The sequence below is a fragment of the Trachymyrmex septentrionalis genome, unplaced genomic scaffold (assembly GCF_001594115.1).
Source record: "Trachymyrmex septentrionalis isolate Tsep2-gDNA-1 unplaced genomic scaffold, Tsep1.0 scaffold19, whole genome shotgun sequence".
In the NCBI taxonomy this organism is placed as follows: Eukaryota; Metazoa; Arthropoda; class Insecta; order Hymenoptera; family Formicidae; genus Trachymyrmex; species Trachymyrmex septentrionalis.
In genome coordinates this window covers 3,310,627-3,333,595 of record NW_017305071.1, presented here as the reverse complement: position 1 = coordinate 3,333,595, position 22,969 = coordinate 3,310,627, and the positions used below count along the sequence as shown (strand labels likewise).

Below are 22,969 nucleotides of genomic sequence, written 5' to 3'. Positions count from 1 at the left end.
AGATACATTACTTATATCGACGTTTTTTATCAATTATTAGGAATTTATGAGACGTAACAATCAAGGATTATATATCATCTATAATACGACTCCTCTTGTTTTAACACCTTACATAATGCACGCGAAATTAGGTTAACGACTTTCGAGATTGCACGATCATTTCGGGTAGCTTTAAACGACACGTTTTTCCATTATTACGAAATTTCATTACCATCATAAAAAGCAGTATCTTGTCTGTGCTGTCTAGCATAAATTGTAGTGGGAACGACACAAAAAGAAATATCGCCATGTGTACGAAAGTAGAAATAACTTGTGGCAAAAGAGAAATGACTTGTCGACAGTTTATGAGAATCCAGGATCTAGATACGATCGATTGCCAAGTTTTTCCAGATCGTGATAGTTATTTTAATAGTCATCAGTAGCGATGCGCGATAAATATACTCCACAGCAGGACATCAGGTAGAGTCGCGCTAGATCAATAAGCACGATGACGTATAAATGAAGCATCTCTCTTAAATCCTTCATTTTCATTAATTATACGTTCAATCGATATTATCGTAGCACGCGATGTAATATTCAAGTGACCACATATACTTGACAGGATTTCGATCTATTTCGCTGCGGTCTCACCTCGTTGCCATTAAGTTTAGATTGAGGCCAACGAGGCACAATTAAAGAGAAATCCTGATAATGCGGCACACACTTACAATCAGTCTGTGATGATTAATTAATACGGATTTAGAATATATAAAACATTTTAAAAACTTTTTTTCTTCGTGGATGTGAAGCAAATGCCTCGACATATTTCTAGCTCTATCTTTACTTTACATCTTGACTTTATATCATGATGATATGTATCGGAATAATGCAAACACCATGGAAGCTGTTGTTTTAGAAACTCGATGTTGCCTTGGTATTTGGTATTCCCTCATACCAAGCCGCACGGGTTGGCTTTTGATATTTTGCAGATAACAACAGCGGCATGAACATACGAGATTGGTTACAAAGTGCCATTTGCAGAGTGTCGCGCGATCTTGAACGTTCAATCAAGATTGCATCTCAACGACTTCCAAACTTTGTGTACGCAGTGTAGCCTGTAGAACGGAAAGCGAAGAAAGACACTTGATACATGTAGACATAAAAGTGATCGTAAGAAATCGTAGAACATAGTTAGACTGTGTGTGAAATGTGAGAATTCGAACCGAGTCAATATGGAGATCATCATAAAACACGACGCAACGACCAAAAACTCGACTACACCAATGGCCTCCGTGAGGTTCGCCAAGCTGCAATTCATGTTCCTTCTTGGTCCACAAGGGGGGATGTGACTTGATTTGGGAGCGAGCCTCGAAGATGAATCGCCTCAGGGATCGTCAAATAGAAACATAGGCGCATAATAAACAAGAAAAATTAAGAGAATTACTTGATAAAAGTACTTGTGCGACGTAGTGCGATCAGATAAGGCTGAAATATGGATTCGACGAAGTTGGGCGGTCCAACGCCGACCAGTCCGAGGACTCATTCGCCAGTCCTGCCGAGCTACTCCGCGTCCGGTGATGGTAATATTGATTACATAATAGGCGATTACATGGAGAGACTAGGCACGAGACTGAATATCCTCGAGACTGAGTTGAAATATGCTTGGCGGGCGTTGGATCTTCTCAGTCAGGAGTACATCAAAATGTGGGAAAGATTAGAAAAGTTAGAAGGCCTGCTATACGAGCAGCAGACAGTTATCAGCCAGCTGATCGAATTTTATACCAGCGGTGGTACTCATGACAACGTGAATATCGTCGAGGAGACTTTGGCCAATGAACAAGGCTCGGTAGGCGAGCTAGACGCGATAGCGAAGAGCCTGGGTGCTGCGATAAGCATTGAGGAAACCACCGTACTACGGGAGAAACTGACTCAACAGGAGCTGGCGAGGATGCACGGACTCACGCAGGATAGTACAACGGCCGCGGCTGTGGTCACTGACATGCATAGGAATGTCAGGAATTTGGACACTTTGGAGACCCTCGAGGAAGAGGGCAACATTCCCGACGAGGCATTCTATAGAAGCCTGAATAACGCCTACAGAGAAGATCTAATTTGCGGCGATACATCGAGACCAACGTCGCAGCTGGGTATGATCTGGGAAGAGGCTGAAGATGAGGATATAAACGGTAAGAAGGAGATCGAGCCCAGCATATTTGACAAAGCTATACCAAAGGAAAAAGAGTTGGAAGAGCTGTCTAGCCAACCGACCAAGGAGGAAGTGCAAACTTCTATAATGAAGAAAGAAGACGAGGCGGATGAAGACGAGGGTGAGGTATTCAGCGCGGCCGATTATAAGAGCTACAGAGGAAACACGCCGTGCGTCAGTGAGCAAGATCTCGCGCAACTTTCAAGACTCAGCTCTCTCGATCAAGTGGCATTAGAGAAATTGCATGAGATAGATAGGCTAACCAGTAAGTTGCAAAAGGATTCGCAAAATCTGATAGAGCTGCAATCGAGATTGATAGATTCGCCAAAACGAAATCAGTACGCGTCCGAAACCGAGGCCAAACTAGCTGAAGAAGCAAGCAGCATAGACGAACAGCTGAGAAAGATTTACGCGGAAACTGACGTGGACAGCTGGACTTTCTCCAAAAGTCCCAGCTCCACAGGCAGATCGATCTCCAGAGTCAGCACTGACAGTGGATTGGCCACCGATGGCGACTTTACAACGAGATCTATATCGCCAAGACTGACCTCTACGTCCAGGAGTAATTTAGACTCCATTTCGACTACTTATACCCCGCCTAGATTAGGATATACATCGGCCATACTAGAAAAGAGTCCGGAGCCCGTGATTCAGTTGCCGATTGATGTTGGCAGCTTTGCGAAGGGATACGCAGAGAACAAGGAACTGACAGATCTGATGGCCGAGAGCTTCGCGACCGCCGTCACTTGCGCCTCGCCCAACATTTACAGCACGACCACCGAAAAAGTATCGTCACCCACTTTATCAGCCGGCAGCGTACACAGTGTTCACAGTGTCCAGGGTCTCCGCACCAGACAGGACGGTTACTTTGGCAGCGCAGCTCGGCTGAATCTTGAATTCCAGGAAAGTCGTACACCACCTAGTCCGTCGCCTAGCTCACCACCTCCGCCAGCGCCGCGAGACACTACCGAAACCTTCCTCATGCCCGGCGCAGAACAAAGAGAACCAGAAACGAAGAGATCTCAGAGTCCGAGTTTCCTGCGAAACGCGGAAAAGTTGGTCTCTATGGAACAGGGTCGTCTCAGTCCCCGTCAGTCGCCGAAATCACCGCGAGTCTCGCCGAAACATGCGGTTAAATCTAGCAGTGCCGGACTTAACATAGTCACAGCTAAGTCCGATTCCGGTCTGTCCTCTATGAGCGGTTGGAGCAGCTTAGACAAGTCGCCGTGTTCTCCGAAGAGCTCCCTCGCTAAAATGCTGACTTCTTATTCGGTGGATCACACCCGTACGAGTAGTCTTATACCCAGTACACAACCCGCCAGAACATCCAGTCCGATACCGCCGCTTCCAGAGACGACCACTACCACCACTATCACGCAGGAACCTCTTTATGACACTCCCGAGGGTAGAGACGCCTTTGCGAGCACCATGACGACCACGTCTAGTCATCCTTATACAACGACAATGAATCACTTGTCGGCTTATACAACCGCCAGCAAGTCGCCGGTCAAAGAAGACTATACTTTTGTGCCACCGCCAGCTCCGGGCGTAACTACCACTTGTCAGAGTCCCAAAAAACGCAGTCGTCAGCAGAGCTTACAACATTACGCGACGTCCTCCAGTACAAGTGCGGATTATATTTACAGATCGGAACAACCGGCTATTTATTCCGTGGCCGGTAGTAATCGACAGCAAGCGATTACGAGTGTTTATACGAGCGGTGCTGGAAGTTACGGGCCCAAAACTACTACCTCGGCTTATTACTCTTCTTCCGAATCGATGGATCATCAATATACCAATTATCAGGACAGTTACGGCACTCTTCAGTACACGGAGACGACGAACGCTATAATGGCTCATGGGAAGAAGCCGATACGTGGAAGCTCTTTTACGGATGGTATGACGAACCATGAGGGGTACAAAGCGGCGATGTATCGCACGATGTTCCCCACCGGCAACATTACGGATGCTCTCTCGTACTATCCGACTAGCGTGACTAATCTTCCACGTACAGAGACAAACGAAAGTTCATCGTGGCTGAACTCTATGGAGGAGCAGATACCTCACGATTCAACATCCTCCAGCATCAGGTCTTTAACTTCCGACGGGAGCTACGCTCAAAGTCCGTACACAGATCGAAGGTATCCCCAGCCGCCGGCCTATCAAGCGCATTCGGCGTATCAACAGCATCACATTTATGCGAATCAGAATTACCCGCAAGCTTACCAGCAACAGTATCAGCCATACAGTCAGCGACTGAGTAGTGCCGAGAGCGCACAACTCGCGGACGGTTATCAAAGACAATGGCAAAGGGAACATCAGTACATTCAAGATCACGAGAGTGGAAGAATATCTATAGAGCAACAACAGGCGCAGCAAAGCGAGTATTATGACGCCTCGAGTGTAATAGTTTCGCAATCTGGATACATCAGTATTGCCTCGAATCTGAAAGATCACGAGGTCGATAATAGTAAGCTATCGAAGAAAATTAGAAGAGGTTCTTCGCTGAAGAACGCGATGAGCTCTATGAGCAATTGGCTGCCCGATTTACACCTCACCAAACGTCACAGAAGTCAATCATTACCAGGTGGTGTCAGAAGAGAAGATCTAGACGTGCAAGAAGCTCAGCAGCAAAGATTGCCTGCCGAAATGACAGGCAGAGGTCGAGGCAGAGCTCAGACGGCCAGAAAAAAGAAAAAACACACACTGGTTTCCACGGTCTCCGGCATTCTCCAGAAGGCCAAGCGTCGCAGTCATCAGTCGCAATCTTTATCCGATCCGGAACAGTCTGAGACAGAATGGAGCAGCGGTCGGCAAAGCGGTCTCTCGGAAGATGAGGACAGCGTCATATCTGATATCGTTCAAGAACCGCCTTTCTTTGCCAAAGTAAAAACTGCGAGCACAAAAAGAAAGCAGCCGCCTCCGATGCCACCGCAGATGATGACGCAACAACAGCAACAACAAGCGCAGATTCAAGCGCAGCAAAAGGAATATATGCAACAGCAACAACAGCTTCAGCAACAACAAGCACAGCTGCAACAACTTCAGCAGCAACAAGCACAGCTGCAACAACTTCAGCAGCAACAGGCGCTTCAACAACAACAGCAAGCACTCCAACAGCAGATTCAACAGCACCAAGAGCAATTGCATCAACAGGCTCTTCAGGATACGTGGGCCAAAGAGAAAGAAAATCAAAGAAAAATGGAGGTTAACGAATATGAAACGAACGGCGATCAGACGGCTTTGCTCGAAGAGGAAGCTTCCGGTAAGAGTACCGGTTCGGGATCCGGTGGATCATCGATCTTTCAAACCGTTGGCGACATTAAGAGGTCCACAGGCAGTTCGGATGAGGCACCCAATGAGAAGGCACCAAAGTTACCTCCGGTTACCTTGATTGGTGGCTCGAGCATGGAATTCGCTGTGTCACGAGCGCTCGGCAAATATCGCCAACGACAATCCTCGACAGTGTCCGATGAACAATTGGTCACTGACGAGAATAACGAAAAGAAACCAACCGAGGAGGGTCCGACGCAAACTTTGGAAACGAGTTTTGAATATCCGGAGGATGTATCGGAAAAAAGCGAGAAGAGCGAGAAGTCTGGCAGCGCAAAATTACCGGAATTGGTTACCAGTTTATCAGAAGAAGCTCCGCCGTCAGAGGGCAGTCCGTCGGCGTCCATAAGAGGTTACAATACTACAGGAGGAACTCGATTTCTACCTCGCCATCAGCAATCTCTGGAGATTCCTTGGACTGGTTCGCGACCGGGTGAACCTGATGAAGATAATCGCAGCACTCATTCATACAGGAGCACATCGAGAGTGTCTTCAAGACGGCAAAGCACAGAAGATTCTATTGATTCCGAAGACGAATGGTACTGTTACGAATTGAGAAAACTCGAAGAGCTGGAAAGACAATCCGAAATGGAGATGACCGAAGCATTGATCGAGGAACCCGAAGACGAAGTTTACCAGCCGGACGAGACGGTAAAAGAGAAGATGTCGTTTGTATTGAAGGAGCTTAAGCTTAAAGCCATCACGAAACCAAAGGATCAGAGAAAGGAAGGTAGGGAAGAATCGCGAGGCAGAATGAACGGTACAGTCATCAAAGAGCATCGCTTCGAAGAAAACGATAGCAGATATCGCGACGAAAAGCCTATTCCTAAGCGAAAATCTGCAGAAAGTGTGGAAGCTGTATTCGCCAGGGTGACTGATTACCATACGTGGGCGCACGAGTTAGAAGCTAAGAAGGAGAAACCTCCGCCATCCACGGAAGAGGGTTCCTCCGGCGAGACATCCGGTCCGGACAGTCCCGGGCAGTCAATGGACGAGGAAGAGGAAGAAGAGCTGCCGAAGGATCTCGAAGAGCAGCAATCGCGACGAAGCTCCAACGGTTCGACGCTACGTCACAGCGAGAAGATGCCACAGGGCTCGGATTCTTTATCCCGCGAAGGTAGCGTAAGTGTACCACCTAGCGAAGTGTCGGTCAGCATCCCGGGAGCTTGGGATTCTGAAAGCACTGTCCTTGAAGGCCTCGAGCGCGATGGAGCCGGTAGCGCCGAGACAGCTACAACGGCGACCTTGAGTCTACCGAAGATCAAGATCGACTCCTCGTCCTGCGGAAGCTCGGACACGACATTGAAGGAGGGCCAGGTGAGTCCTGGCCCGCCCGGGTCCAAGTGGAAGCTGCTCAAGGCCTTGAAGGAACGTAAGGCCGAGGAGAAGCTCAAGGAGGTCGAAGAGGCCTCTAAGGAGAACGCTATCTCTCAGGGACCCACGGCAGTGAGTATCATGATCAAGTGAGGACACGAAAACTTCTGTAAAGCGTACTCGAGATTCGGAGGTTGGGTGAAATTATGAATCGCTTTTATCACGCCTTTATCATTTTCGCGTCGTTTTTGCGACTGGCAATAATATTCTAACATTTTCTATTGGACGCAACAACTCCTCCCCCCTCCTCCCCCCCCTCCGATACTGATTTCCAATTATTGTCGAGTTTAAATGAAATTGGTCTCAACAACTACTGTACTTGCACACGTCGAGAGAAAGCTAGGCGTTTTACCTTTAGTGCTTTAGCACTTTGGCCATTTTGGCAACTGACGTAAAATCAACTCGACGAACGATTGATTTTCCGCGTGTTTCGAATTCATGACGCAGCTCATATACATCTCGAACATCGAGTACGCGGGTACGTCGACTGACTGTAAAATGGGTGAGATATACTGCGAATTTAACAATATTCGGCGTTAAAGTTAAGATCGTGCCACCAAGTGACACGTACTTAGTCAATGTTGCGAGCGGCACCAAAAGGAAGTCAAGCTTTGCCGTCAAAGAGAGCGACGACAATTTTACTCGCTCTCTTTCACTAAGGTTGTTAAGAGACCGAGAGCCTCTGAGATGGTTGTGTGAGATACATGTTACAAACGGTACTAGTCAATTTAAGTATAACACCACTAACGCTTGATCAAGCAATATTTCTAAGAGGCGAGGAAAACGCCGCATCGTTAGCGATCGATTTATTGTGATCGATGATGATTGATCTCGAGATCCCATGCGGGCGACGCATGGCAGCCACCGGGAAGCTCATTTAATAAGCATTTTAGACGTAATTAGATGGTGCTTTATTCGTAGATACGCTTTAAGCTAGTAACTATTATCATTAGAATCTACCGCTGTGTCTGAGCGACGCGGACAAGTGTTGTGAAAATATGCCTGCGAAAAATGCGATACAATTGTTCACAAACAAATATTTCGCTTCGGCTAATTATTCCTGTCTCACCTGTTATTTTCGATATTCACACATCCTCGACACATCTTCGACATACATTTTCCTTATCGCCCTTTGTTTCCATTCGCACATCCTCATTGTCAAATGTTGTACGAAGTACAAGCGCCATTGTTCGCGTCGAACGTTACCTGAGAATCGCAGAGGGCATAACGATAAGTCACATTATAGCGATAAGAATGCACGTCGCGCAGACACTGTGGAAAATTGCATTTCGTAAAACATCGAAATCCATCGCTCCCGTAAACGCCTATAAAGACACATACCGGAAACACTCGAGTGCACCGCACGCGAGTCGTTCATTGTGCAAAAAGAGAGAGAGAGAGAGAGAGAGAGAGAGAGAGAGAGAGAGAGAAGAAAATAGACGTAAAACGACCCCGAGTGGAAATTGCGACGGCGAATGGTCCGGCATTTCCGTGATCTGTAAAGAGCTGCGGCAAAACACATGATACAGGTTTAAAAGAAGTAACATAAGAGTCCGTGAAGAAAGGCAACAGGCTTTTAGAGGCGCGATTATTTACGCGATGAAATAATTCGAGACGAGTGAGAGAAACGCGCGAGAAATCCAACGACGACCGGTCGCTGGTAAATAAATACATTTCGCACGATTCCCGATCGCGTGGACAATTAACACGCGGTATACACGAAAGATCATTCCTTTGCGATATTCATAGTTGAATCTTATACTCAGGATTATCCGAAGTGCGATCTTAAAATCCTGTGTGGAATCACGTAAGATGATTGCGTGTGAATTTTATATCGCAACTATAAATCCATATAACATTATAAGATCGCGCACGTGACACGGTCTTGAATATAATATGAAACTACGAATACCGAATTCTCAGTTCCTGACATCATAGAATATTGCATCCACACACATCCATCACTGTTACACTCACACACATTCTCTTATAACTTACGCAAAGTCGAAGTATGTAGAGTCAATTTTGCAACGTTTCCGATCAGTAAGAACGATTGCCGGAGGCACCATTTACTTAACGTCGCGTTTTTGGATCAAGTTAAGTAGATGGGCTCTCGATTGTGATCGATAACGATAACCGGTTAACAAAACGTTTTGAGTATCCGTCGTATAAGTACAGGGACTTCCAAAATCGATGACGCTTATCGTTGCCCCCGATATTAATGTCAGCCTGGATACGCACATGTTTAGTGCAACGATATATTCCGCGGGACGATACATCCCATTCGATCGCGCGTGAATGCAGAAAAATCGATACCTCGCGTACCTCTCATAACTCGCGTCGTCGTGTGAGAGACAGTATTACGCCGACAATATCTCCGCAGCTTGTACTTCTTACATTTTCTACACGTTCCATCGCGAAGCGAGCCAACGACGGGAATTTTCTCCCGTGGATTTCCTTCCGAGACAGGAGCGTCTCCTTAAAAAGAAAATAAATAAATAAATAAATAAAATAAATAAATTCGATGAGTCCCTCCGATGATCTTCGTGCCGACTGCAGCAGATATATTCACACATTCGTGAGAAACGTGATGCGAAAACGCGCGTGTCACGCCGGAGAAAGTTCGCCGTGTATATACGGTGCATGCGCAAAATTTTTCTAACTATCGTCAATACGTCGCGGTGCAGCTACGATAAGATGGAAAACGACAAGACTAATGATCGTTGTTGTACGTCGCGCAGAGAGTAATAATTATTATACATTATACCGTGGTAGAATAATAGAACTATATCGTGATCGCATTGCGACGTGCCGTTTGTGTACATCGAACGACTTGTGTTGACCTGACTTAGGTCCGAAATTTATCTTGTTGCACATCAAGTCGCAATGGTAAGTTATAAATGATTTAAACAGCGATGATTAAGACAGCGTGTTACTTCAATAAAATCTACATTTAGTTTTCATTAAATTTCGGACAAGGGAACACTGAGAAAAATAATCTGATTGGATTAAATAGTAATTCTGATGGAAAGTGGATGAATCAGAATATTCTTGATTAAATCTGCTTTATTAGAATTCTAGTTGAGATAAAAATTTCTGATTGATATAATTATTCTGATAAAAGTAAGAATTTTAGTAGATTTTACCAGAAGCATTGTACCAGAATTCCGATTATCTCAAATAGAATTCTAATAAATTTAATCAGTTAAATTTGATTCGTCCATTTTCAACTAGAAGCACTTTTTTTTCAGCGAACACTCGAATTTATTGCTTTATGTTATTATTAAATAAATCGAAGGTGCATACAAACGACATGGAGCATTATTACAAATCGATTGATAGCTTGCAGAAATAAGCATTTTTCCTTGTTACTGTTAACAGACGTGCATACTACTCCGTACGATCGATCGCATTGCGTACGCACCGACAGCTGTTCGACTTGCATAAAGAACGATTCGTAATGATCGAATGAATGAACTACGTGGGTACGCGTGCGAAAGACATATACATTACACACATACACCCACGTCCGATACATATGCTTCCGTATCTAAAGACTTACAGCCGTATAGTACTGTACTTAAGCTAGGGAATATTATCCTGCGTAATTCTCGATGTGTTGTGTTAGAATTAGGTGACTGGGGCAGTACCTGTAACGAAGAGTGCGTAGAGACGCTGGTTTCGATACTGACACATTTATCAGATAGGAGTAAGAGGAAGGAATTATTATAAGGAAGGAGTATCAAGAGATGAATAAAACCACAAAATTTTTACGAGAGCGAATGTAAAGATGAATATCGCAAGCACTATTAAAGTTTTGCCAGCGGCGCTCGTAAAATTCACATAATGCTAAAAACTTTTAATAAACTAAGAATTATTTTTTGGGATACTTTATGTAATAAAGTTTTACCTTTAGGGGAATCACAAATTTTGCGCATTATTTCTTAAAGCGGATAGCAGAACGGGAAGGTACCGAAACCGGCGTCGCCGGTGAAACAGTCAATAATACTGCGGAATAATAAGATTTTGGAAGTGCTGTCCTAAGAGAAGATGAGGAAATGAGAAAGGCGCATTAGGAACGGAGGAGTACCTCTGAGATAATCCGTCATGGATGTATAAGTGATAAGAAACCGGCAACTCTTTCGAAATTATATGTCGTTGAGCCTTGCACGCTGATTACGATAAGAATAAAAGCAAGCTTCGCAATTGCACAAAAAAAAATTTCACTTTCGCTCATCTTGGTAAGTGCTCTGACAATATATATCATAAACATAAAATGATTAAAAAAATTCTTCAACTCATTTCTAGCATCTCTTAAAAAAAGATAAGAAAAATCTTCGGAAGCAAATTTTATGCTCACATTTGATAATTGCAATTACTTCCTCTGCATATTGGAGACCAATTGTAATTAACTCTGTAATTACTGCGTAACAAAACAGACACACACATGCTCTCCCTTCATGCCATTTTTCCTTCCATAAAGAAATTATAATTTTTTTTTTTTTCACGTTTATTTATTTATAATTCATGGTCCGATTATTTCACTGTCATTGAATGAACATTTTTAACGAGGCAGTAAAACCAAATACAATTGCCATCATTTACCAGCAGAAGTTAAAGGAAAAGTGTCGCTTGTTAATTACAACGTGTTAAGAAAAGGTTGGTTTTACATAATGTCGAGTTTTACATAAAATGCGTCCTTATATAAAATGGTGCACTCTTCCTCCACAACTTTTTTATCGCGGAGCTTACCAAAAGATTTCAAAGAAAGTTAAGTGGCTTATTCGACAAATTTATGTAACAAAAGAATATCGAACAACGTAATCTTCCTTGTTTGCATAACGCTAGCTACAAACGTACCGCACGGATAAGCCGTTGTTTCGCATAATGCGCCTTAATTATGTAGCTTCCTTAATCATCCTAGTTTCTATCAACGACCAGGAAGGACGTCAGACTGCTAATTAATGGTTAATATACACGCATATTAGTAAGATGTTCTGCGGGTGTTGCGCTCGTACGGGTCATCACAAAATGACGTTAACCTTTACAGCGTCGAATAACGGCTGAGTAAGCTGCTCGTATTATATTCTTTTCTAGTTGTATTCTGTATTCATTTTTTAGATTACTTCTATCTTGCAAGTTTAACTCACCATGAGCTTTAAATTATTTCATTAATATTAGATTTCGAAAAATAAATCTCTCTCTCTATTATAGAATTTTACAAATTTCCAAAGTTTTTTTATTTTCTGAGCGTCCGTCATAAGTCACTTGTTAAAATTGCCACGTATTTTTGCGCCAACAAACATTTCAATAGAACTTCCCGTTTTATCAAATGTCTAATTCGGATTTCCGCAAATTGCGACGGTCCGACTCGAGAGTGGCTCGGCGTAAAATCACGTTGCGAATAACGAGAGGAAGAAGGCGGAAGAAAGGGGAGCCTCTGAGGAGCGAGAGTGAAATACTTTTTTAATTGAATGATCTGTCGATGCAAAGGGTTTTAATTGGACAAGCTGCGACGAGCGGAGCGAGTCTTCGAGAAAAGAAAATCGAGCGGCTGGCTCCTCGACGTTCCGTGAATCGTCTTCGACGATAAACGAACGACTCGACTGACGCAACGCAATCGGTCCACGGATTCGTGTTCGCGCATAAATCAATTATCGCATCGCGTATTATCCGTCTAGGTTGTTGACGAAAGGGCCGTTCGATTGATTCGAATACTGACGTCGAGTTCTCGTCAGTCGCGTCGCGAGTTTTTCCCGAAGGGATCGGCAGCGATACGAGGCCAATATACGACAAGACCAATTCTCTACCGTTTCTCACTTTTATATGAGCGTAATGCGAAAGGAGCGAATACTACCGCGTCCGCGTCGAGATAAGTAATATACTAGACGCCTAGTAATGGTCATTAATAATTGTATTTGTAAACTGTCGTGGTACCACTATAAGTGTCTAATACACGCTCGTAATCGTCTTCTCGTCGAGTTATTGCTCGAACATGGTGCGGCCGATTTTTTCTTAGCTCTCTCAAACACTCACGTCTCATATACCAAAGATATCATCATAATTCTTCGATACATTCTTCACTATTACATGTCTCACACACACACACACACACACACACACACACACACACACACACACACACGCCTAATTTACGCATATAAATATACATCAAGGTATATACATATATATTACTAACCTACGCGGTAGATTTGTGTCAATTAATACTATAACAAAATGTTTAGTCGTGTTTTTTCAGCGGGGCAAGCGATAAAACGTAGCGTATAAGCCTTCGTGTGATAATCGAGACAATGGAAAATATACAGATGGGAAACTAAACGTAGCTCACAGCATCTCACAAGCTCACATTCTAAAAAGATCCATTTCGTTTACTTTCTTTTTTTTTTCTTTAACGTTCAATGAAACTGTCGTCAGAGTTAAAAAAACGACGTTAAAAAAAATAATTTCTAATTTCTACCTGGAAATTAGTCGTCAGACGTCAGATTACAACATAACGGAGCTTCGATTAAATCTTGACGAGAAAAAATTGTCGTTTCCAAAAAGTATTTTTTCGCGACAAAATTAAAATAAACGTAAACGTTACGCGAAACGTTATTCAATTCTCGTCTGTTTTATTTATAAATTTGTTTAGATAATTTTTGATTCGTTTTTCCACCGGCAATTCCTCATATTTTTCCATATTTTTTTGCGCCATGCAATTGGCAGCATGGATTAATTTTAATTGATCTGTCTGGCAAAATCCTGCCCGGCGCAAACTTGCCATTTTTTCGATATATCGACAGCGCAACCTAGTACGATCTGCTACAGAGGAACTAGCTGAGGTAATAGAATGATCGATTACATGGATCCAATGTCTCGCCTGCGCGCTCGCGTGACGTTCAATTTTAAGATAATTCTTTTAAAAACTGTCAAGTAAGTATGACGCTCGTTTTCTCAAAGTTCCCCGGCTACGAGGCAAAAGAGCAATTTGATACTTACACTCCGATAGATTTATTTTATATTTAACGATGCAAAAGTTTTACTCGCAGCTATTAAAACGTAACGAAGTTACGTTAGGATGCAATTAAGATCCATTAACAGTTATTTCATAAAAGATGCCGGAGAAAGTTTTGAAGAGGGGCTTCATATTTGATGAATCTAACGGTCTTTTTTTTACGTGAGAGGAAAATTTATTTTGTTGCCACGGTAATAAATACGTGGTCGTACTGTGAAAGAAAATAAAAAATGGCATGACGCATGCCGAGAGGGTCACACCTGGGTTCTTTAAGAGAATAAATTTGTGGCCCGTAAGGGCGGTAATTTTGTGAAATATATCTCGTAAAAAGGATAGCGCGAAGAACGATGGCACGTAATAAACAAAAACGGAAGGCGACGCCTTTCTTTCCTGTATTCGTAGGAAAATAGGGGATGTCGAAAGGATACAAATTGCGCGTGCAATTGAATGACATTAACAAATATCCTCGTTGACGTGTCTCGGTCTTGTCAAGATTTATCCAATACATTCCCTCATTACTGGGTGGAAGTGTAATAAGATCACGGGTAACTGTCGCACATTCAGCATCTCCATAACTGGAAGTTACTCCATCCTGGAAGTTGCACGCGCGCGTTACGACTTCAGTGCATTCAACTTAGTTAATCCATTAGTCACGCCGAATGGAGAACTCCAGCCCTGATATATCGCGGAAGAGTCACATTATTCAAAGTGCACATCGAAAGGATTCGAAACTATAAAGTACAGGGGATTTTACGACGCATTATGGAAGATCGGATTTGAAATTGCACGTATACTTGGGGGATGCAGCTAGTGACAAAAGCACCTGTAAAAATTCACTTCCGCTCGATTAACATTACCAAAAATTTATTTTATCCACAGAATATTAGGAAAATAGAATGTAAACAGGCTAAGACTCAATTCGCCAGTCACCTACCTTACTTCTAGCTCATCTCCCAACGACGATGACGTTTGGTTTCACGAGAATGACTAGAATTACGTCTGACGACTAATCGTATCCTCACTTTTATCGCCATCTTGCAATTCATTGCGGGCAGCCATTCGTGAATAATTATCTTGAATCCATAGCAAAATTACAGCGTCAAAATTACACGGAACATTAAACGCACGACGCGAAATGGAGAGACCATAAAGAGTGCCGTGTCACGCAGACACAGGAATCAGTGTCTTTCAAACGTTGCGCGACGATTACGTAGACTTGATGTAATAGGCGCGAACAAATTGTTGAGCGCCGTAAAAAGATTTTACGACCCAAGATTTACATATATAACGTGGATTTTCTGGGTTTCTTTTTTTCCCCCCCTCCCACGTGAAATATATCTCTGTGTTCTTACGTGTGTTCAGACAGCGCCGCCCTGGTTACACCGGGTAGCGGCAGGGTATCCCAGATACATATCCCGTAATTAAGATTATTGATGCAACAGCAAAGGTGCTGGCGACGCAACGGATACGGACTATAACGATAATTTACGACGGGCGAATCGGGTATTATACGTGCGCGGTATCCACACGTATGCGGAAGCGGAAGTTTGAGATAAATCGCGGTGAGCTGTGGGATGATTAGGCGAACGTGGGATTAGGTTGCCACGCAGCCCCAGGTCTACAACTTGGCCGCTAGTACAGTTAGGCGCACACCATGCTACTATCGTCACACATACAGCCCGACATATCATTCGCAGAAATCGCATATGCATTATACCCACATGTACCACGGTGTCCATGTTACCACGAAGTTACACACAAACGTTACATTAGACACATCAGGCTAATGCCTCTGGTTACCTGCGGCCATTTCCCCAATTTTAGATTAACGTCGCGACACTTGCGGGAAATTTGCTCATGCGTCAGATCACGGGAGGAATTGGCTAATTCAATTGACCGAATGTTATCGGTTGTTCTTGAAATTTCGGAGCTTTTTCAGAGAAATCTCTAGTCTCTATCAAAGCTATTTTCCGTTACACAAAATCAGTTGTGTGCACGTAATTATATTAATTACTTTGTACACTTTAATGACATCGATATAATCATAATTATTCATGATAACGCATACATATTTATATATGTATATATAAATCACCGCTGTTCTCATACATATCGTAACGAATTCGGAATTTCGTCGGTCTTCCGTAAAATTCCATTGTTTCAGCTCCTATATAAGTTTATAGCTTCCAATATTTTTTTACGCTTATATTTATCCGCGTACTCAGCAGATTGATGATAATACCTGGACATAGCGCGGAATAAGCTTTTATGCAAAAGCACATATATATCGCATGCATACGTAAATGGTATGCGGATGTTTCCTGGGCTTCTTTCTAGAGCTGTATTAGCTTTTTTCCGTAGCTCGTCCCATTTCCATTCTCGTTAATGCGCGCACTTCCGTATATATAGGTATGTGACAATCGGATCTATTCCTTTCCCGAATATGGACCCGCGGGAAATCTATTTCAACGACTTGTAACTTTTACGTATACGCGACTGTACAATCAACCTCCAATTCGCGATGTTTTCTCTCCTCGAAAGTTGCATAAAAGTTTTTTTCCGTATGGATATAAATATTTTTGTTCGCTAATGGCTCGTCGTTACTCTTGAATTCGTAAATAAACCACGTCAATTATCGCCGAAACTTTTACGTAGAAGCGAAAGAAATTAATCGTGTTTCTCACGCGATACATTTTATTTCCATTAAGCTCAATAATTACAAAGCACGCCGAAATTTTGAAGTTTTATCATCATAAATCATCGCACACGATACGTGTATTACGCCGAGAAGTGATTTTCACAAATATACGTATCTCATAAATCGCACATGTCATGTATTACATATCACGCATTAGATATAAATCTTTCCTAGAGTATCTCGTGTAATGAGCTCCTAATTAATTGATGGCGTTACAAGTGGATGATTATAAGTGAAAACGAAAGAGAAATTATTGCAATGTTACGACTGGCAGTGTTTAACAATCAGCGAATTTTCAGCTAATCGATCTACTGGTAAGAATAATTTATTAAGATTAATTTTATACAAATTGGTAAAAGGAAAGTTTCTCTTTTATACATACTTTTTTATAAAGTATATACACACGTTGGCCGCAGGTAAAATCCAGAACACAGGGCACAGAGCAGAGAGCTTTATCGTGAGTATGTCTTCTCGTCGAGACAAGACGACGGCGAAGTTTCGCATAAATTTTTCCGCGGCCCCGATCCGGTTCGATGCCAAGGAATAGTTTGCTCGTAAAAATAGTGCGATCTGACTTTCAGCCAGCAGTCGAGATACTCGACGTCGTGCAGTCCACTGAAAGAATCATTCGAACGTAACTACAATCTCTGATATCCCTTCGCGTGTTACAAAGTCTCGACGAGTGGGCACTTTAAATCGCACCTGCATATCACCGATATCGTTTCATTAAGTGTCATATCATTAACAAGCGGGGCGAGCGCGTTCGCACTCACCCCTCCTCGATCGATGTAGTACAGCAAAAGTTTCTTAAGGCTTCTCAACTTAGCGAATAGCACCGTCAATTGACGACTAGTGTCTAAGCGAATTAAAGCAAAATACATTGTTAAGGCCTAATAGATAAAGGAAAAACTTGTTAGCGTGTAATGAGTAACACAGATACAGATAACACATACAGACGCATTTAAATACGCGCACTGAGAGGTAAACTTTTGGTAATTTGTAACTACTACAATTATGATTATTACTACTATAATATTGATAATAATAATTACATTTATAGTTATATAATAGATATATATAATTAGCAACTGAAAATAATTATGAATTACAGTTATTGTTACCATAAATGGTTTCAGTTAATATAATTGAGCTATAATCATAATTATTTTCAATTGCCAACTGTGTACATGTTTTGATAGGCCTATACATACATTTATTATTACTAACATTATAATAATAATCATAATTACAGCGATGTGCAAAAAGAAATGTTTTTCTCAGTGCAGTTAGGTTTTCGTTGTTAATTGTGTGTAAACGCTTGCCAGAATTATATTCGCCAAGCGATACTATATTCTGTATAGATATATATCTACTATTGAGTTGTATGTATGTTTCCTTGCCTTTGAGCGCGTCTTTATATATATATATATTTTTTTTTTTATTATTATTTATCGATCATTTAGTTTATCGGGAATAAATAAATCCCGATACTACGTGAATTTCCGTATGAAATGTCGCATCTTAATCTAATTTCGCTACGAGGCGAAAAACACCGAGTTGGCTAGTTCTAATTAGTTGTTACGCAGTGGAATTCATATATATTATGAATAATTAATCTGCGTATCGTTCCACCAGCAGTAAATGTCACTTTACGCCACAAATATGTAGCATGAATTTTCGAGCCACTGGCGAAACCGGTTCCGCTTTGTGAGATGATAAAGATTATTCGCGCGACCTGTATATTCGAAATTTTACGGTTGCATAATTATGCTTTTATTTTTATAACGTACTATTATACAAGGTTTGTGTTGCAGCATATTTGGAATTATTTCTTTTTCAATTAGATGGAATCTTTATCGTTGATTAAAGATTTTCATTCGACTTATTACAAATACGAGGTATATAAGTGTATTGCGGTAATGAGAGAATACAGCTTTATGCTTTATTTACACATTCCGACGCGAGACGTTCTCAAAGGCCACCATTTCGTGATTAAACGTAAAAAATGAAACGAATACCATGCTCCAATGTTATCTAAGCTTTTTAAGCGATCAGAGGAAAAAAAAAAGGAACCCCTTTCCGCGGGACTGTTTAAAAGAAAGAGAGAACGAGGACGAGCGATAGAGTGGGAGAAAGAGAGTGAAAGAGCGAGAAGTACGAGAGTGACGAAAAATTGTAATTTGAGTAAATGATGAAGAGTAAAATTGAGTGCGGAAGACGTGAGAGAGAGTGTGGGAAAAAGAGACAGCGTTAAGGGACGAAATACCTGCGGCTCTAACTCTAAATACTTATTACACTTGTTATGCTATCGATAAGTTTATATTATATCTCTATATCGTGACAGAATTTACGAGGTATTGTACGTGATATTATATTTATACGGGCTGTTACACACTCTATCTCCGAAACTTCCATTTCATCGCGCGGCCGAGCGAACGTGAATAAGTACGTGAAAAAGCGCAGGAGAGTGAAAAAAAAAGAAGGGAGAAAGAAAGGAAAAAAAAAAGACAGATATTCTCGAGAAAGCGGAGCATCCAACATGTCAGTTAATACACGTATATATATCCCTTTCTCTTCGGCAGGAGGTATCCATTAGTCCTCGAGATTTCGGCGGTCCGCAGCCGAATCTTTATTAAGAGAAATTTTCGCTATGATGGGAAGTGCAGAGAGACGAGGGAAGCTTGTTTTCGTGAAAGACCAATATGGAAGAGGGGTCAGGACCTCGGGGCTAGTGGAGGCACGAAAACCTGGACCAACAGAATTTATCGCGAGTCCACACCGTGGAACTTACGAACGATCGAGCCATGAATCCAGCCAGCTGACAGACGACAAAATGCCGGTGCTTCTTCGAGGTCGCCGGCGATGGGCCGAAGGTTGATTAACGGCGACAAGTGAGACGAGAATGGGTTCGAACTGTCCGACGAACGAGAAAGGGATTAAACGGAAAATGGTAGTCCGCGCAGTTGGATTGCGAGAAAGAGAGAGAGAGAGAGAGAGAGAGAGAGAGAGAGAGGAAATAGAGAATACATTTACATCGATGTAGTCAGCAGAGTTTGGGAGAACTGCGATGCGAGGAACAATAGTCGGGCGGAGAGGAAAAATGCGGATGTGAGTGCGAAATGCGGACGAAGCAATCGCAGCCGGATGCGGGCGAAGGAAGTTCTGAATGTAAATCAAGCGGTCGGAGGAAAAGAGAGAAGATGAAGAAGTCGATTCTCCGCGATGGAGAAATCGCTCTTTCAAAATCATGTGCGCGAATGATAGCCTTCTCCCTTTCCTCCTCTCCGCGACGGCTGACGCAGGAGAGCAATTATTTGACGATGTTTCCTCGTCTCATCCGGCGATTTCCTCTAAGCCCGTCTCATTCCGTTCGTAATTTCTCCCTTAGGTCTATTGCGACTTAGAGCGATTTAAAGGCAGAGCATTGTGTATGCGTGCGCGCGCGGCCACGGAAATCAAAGCGAGAACTTCATCTCACAGTTTTGTAATATCCAACGGCAGCCGAGCGATTATTTGTCGCTTACAGCGCAGAAAATGAGAATTTCCAACGATCGATCATCGCTCGTTTCATTCCGTTGTTCTTGCTCGTGTTGTCTTTCTCGCGCCATTCCGTGGTCGCGCGGTTTTTTTTTTTTTTTTTTCCTTTATCCAAGACTGTAATTATGCGAAAATGAGAAAAAGGACCCTGCGCCACACATTGCGTTCGCGCGATCGGCATCGCGCGCCCTCCATTTCGTTTTTTGAACTGTTACCGAGCTTGTTTTTTAATAAACTTGTTTTTTTATTTGTTAGAACGGCAGCGGGCCGGGCGGCGAGTCCGGTGGACGAGCGAACGGGTGAGTATTATTTCCTAATTAAGCCTTTAATCCTATATAATTACACTCATATCGCATCGATTTCGATTTGAAACGTAGAGATTTTTTTTCCTGATTTTACGTCCATCTCTGAAATCTATTACTTCTAAAATTTCTGAAGTATCATTTTTTAAAACTGTGGTCGTCATAGATATTTTAACGCATGTAGGCAGCATTACAAAAATATCGAATATGTGAAAACAATAAATGTGTGCACATTGAGAGAAAAATGTATTAAATTAAAAAATTGTTAAATTTTCAAACAAACAGTGGTTTAGACAGTATACTAATATAATACTTGTTTACGGAAAATAAATATTTGAATAAAAAAAATAATAATTAAATCCAATTAATGGTTCTTGTATCAAATAAATATATGTTTATATTCAGTAGATATTCAACTGACATTGTTCAAACAAATATTTATTAAAATTCAGTACATTTTGCTGTCAGTATGTACTTTCTTCTCTGATGCTTCGTTTTTTATTGAATCTAATATGAAGAATAAAAAAATAAATAAATTTTACATGCAATATAAAGAGCTGGAGAAATATCTATATCGACTTTTCTAACAGATGATTCAAGACATTTCAATCATTTTTACATCGAATGAGATGAAAACGGTAGTAAAATTTCTCTCAGCTATACATCAATATTTCCGATAAATTTCCGTTTTGAATCACACGAATTGAGATGTATTTCATGCTATATTATTACTCGACGTACAAAAAAAAAATTACACCACGAAAGTGGTTCTTACGTCTCGAGAAAACCCAGATGCTCGCTATATTTTATCGTGTCATTTCCTTAAAGATCTTTATAATATCGCGATATTTATCTATATTCTGCAAGTTATTATATCCGTTCGATAGAACGAATATTGGTCGTATCATTTTAATAAATTTGTATAAAGAATGAAGTTTAATATTATAAAATTTATCGTTGATGTTATCGTTAAATAATTTTATGATTTATTCTAGTCTTCGTGCGTCTCATTGCGATGTTTCTAAATTTATGAATAACTCAGGAATCAAAAAGCGTTGATGAAAAATTTCAATTATAATTTTATTCTTACTATGATGCGGCGAAGAACAGGTTTATACTTGCGGAAACTTGGATTTTCTAAAAACTTTCTAACGAGCACGAAATTTCCATCGCGTTGCCAGTAGATTTTCAAACATTCTAAAGGGATCTCGACTAGAACTATAGCTATCTTAAGCCTGCAGTTTGATTCGAAAGTTTTGTTTTCAATCCACACGAAATCGATCTTAAATTCTACTTGCAAAGCTTAAATTCGCTTTATCGGTGTGCTCTTTTTTTTTTATATTTATATACCGCTCAAACATTAGAATCCTTAATTGGTGTCTTTGAAGTTATTTTTTAAGTATTCATAATATTCAAGTCAAGAAATTATAGTTGCAAAACGCGTTATAACAAGCACTAATAACGTAATGATAAATATTAGATATATATAGAATAAGTACAAAAAGTACCTAAAACTTCAAGATTAGCACAAGCGTGTTTGAGTAAAAAAGCTGGACGCAATGATCATGCAGACTCGTGCTGATACAGCTTCCGAAATCTTTTCTGTTCCAGACATCCAGGCGACAATCCCTTTTACAGCACCATCGACAGCATGCCGGACATTCGGCCGCGCCGGAAGTCGATACCATTGGTTTCCGAGCTGGTAGGTAGCCGATTGCCCATTAACACCATTCCGCCATTGTCTCCGCGTATATATACATATGTATAAGTACACCGTGTACACACATACATATATGTACATTGCCTGGACCGTGTCCATACATATATATTTGTCGGAAATAATTATCCGATCCGACGAAACGTATCTCGTTGTTGTCGCCACCATTATTGATGCCGTCGTCATCGTCGTCGTTCCCCTCATCTACGACGTCGTCGAGATGCAACTGAAAAACGCGATCTCCGCTTCCGGGTAGCGCGGCATGAGTTTCAAGCTCTTTCAATCTCCGTGGCGATTATGCGGCTGGCTGAATTTAATTAATTCACCCAACTAGCTCGAGGCCATCTCTTGATGCGCGCGGCTATTTTAGAATTTTAACGCGAGGCCCCTTTGGTGCAATTCTGTGTTCCGCGTTTGCACGGACACAGACTGAAACAGAGCTGGAATTAATTACTCGCGATGTGTCCGACGTGCGCGCTGTTAGCGATACCTACGTGAGATACGCGAAAGCCCCCATTGAACGACAGAGTATAAATTATAATCGTAAAGGTTCTCCTATGTGGTACGCGGATACATGAAAATTTTTAAAATTATTTCCACAATATACGGAATATTTTTTACTTATAGTTTACGCAGGTCCTGTAAAGATATCGTAATGATGCTTAAGAGGAGATTCCTAAGATAATTTTAAGATGAAAATTCTATCAAAATATCGTGGCTAATAGTTTGTGAATCGCAAACATTTAAAGTCAGTTAATTAGATCGTATTTAAAATTTGCGTATTTAAATGTGGTACAATCTAAAATGC

At 41.7% G+C, this 22,969-nt stretch overlaps 1 protein-coding gene across 1 annotated transcript in view; it reads left to right on the top strand.

Annotated features, from left to right (window-relative positions):
• The first annotated feature begins 1,471 nt into the window (after window positions 1-1,471).
• The window catches only part of LOC108746839, a 55,888-nt gene continuing 34,390 nt past the window's right edge, over window positions 1,472-22,969 (top strand). The window contains exons 1-3 of the mRNA XM_018483854.1: window positions 1,472-6,964; window positions 20,398-20,441; window positions 22,056-22,146. Of these exons, the coding sequence (XP_018339356.1) occupies window positions 1,472-6,964; window positions 20,398-20,441; window positions 22,056-22,146 (5,628 nt within the window). The remainder of the gene's footprint in view (window positions 6,965-20,397; window positions 20,442-22,055; window positions 22,147-22,969) is intronic.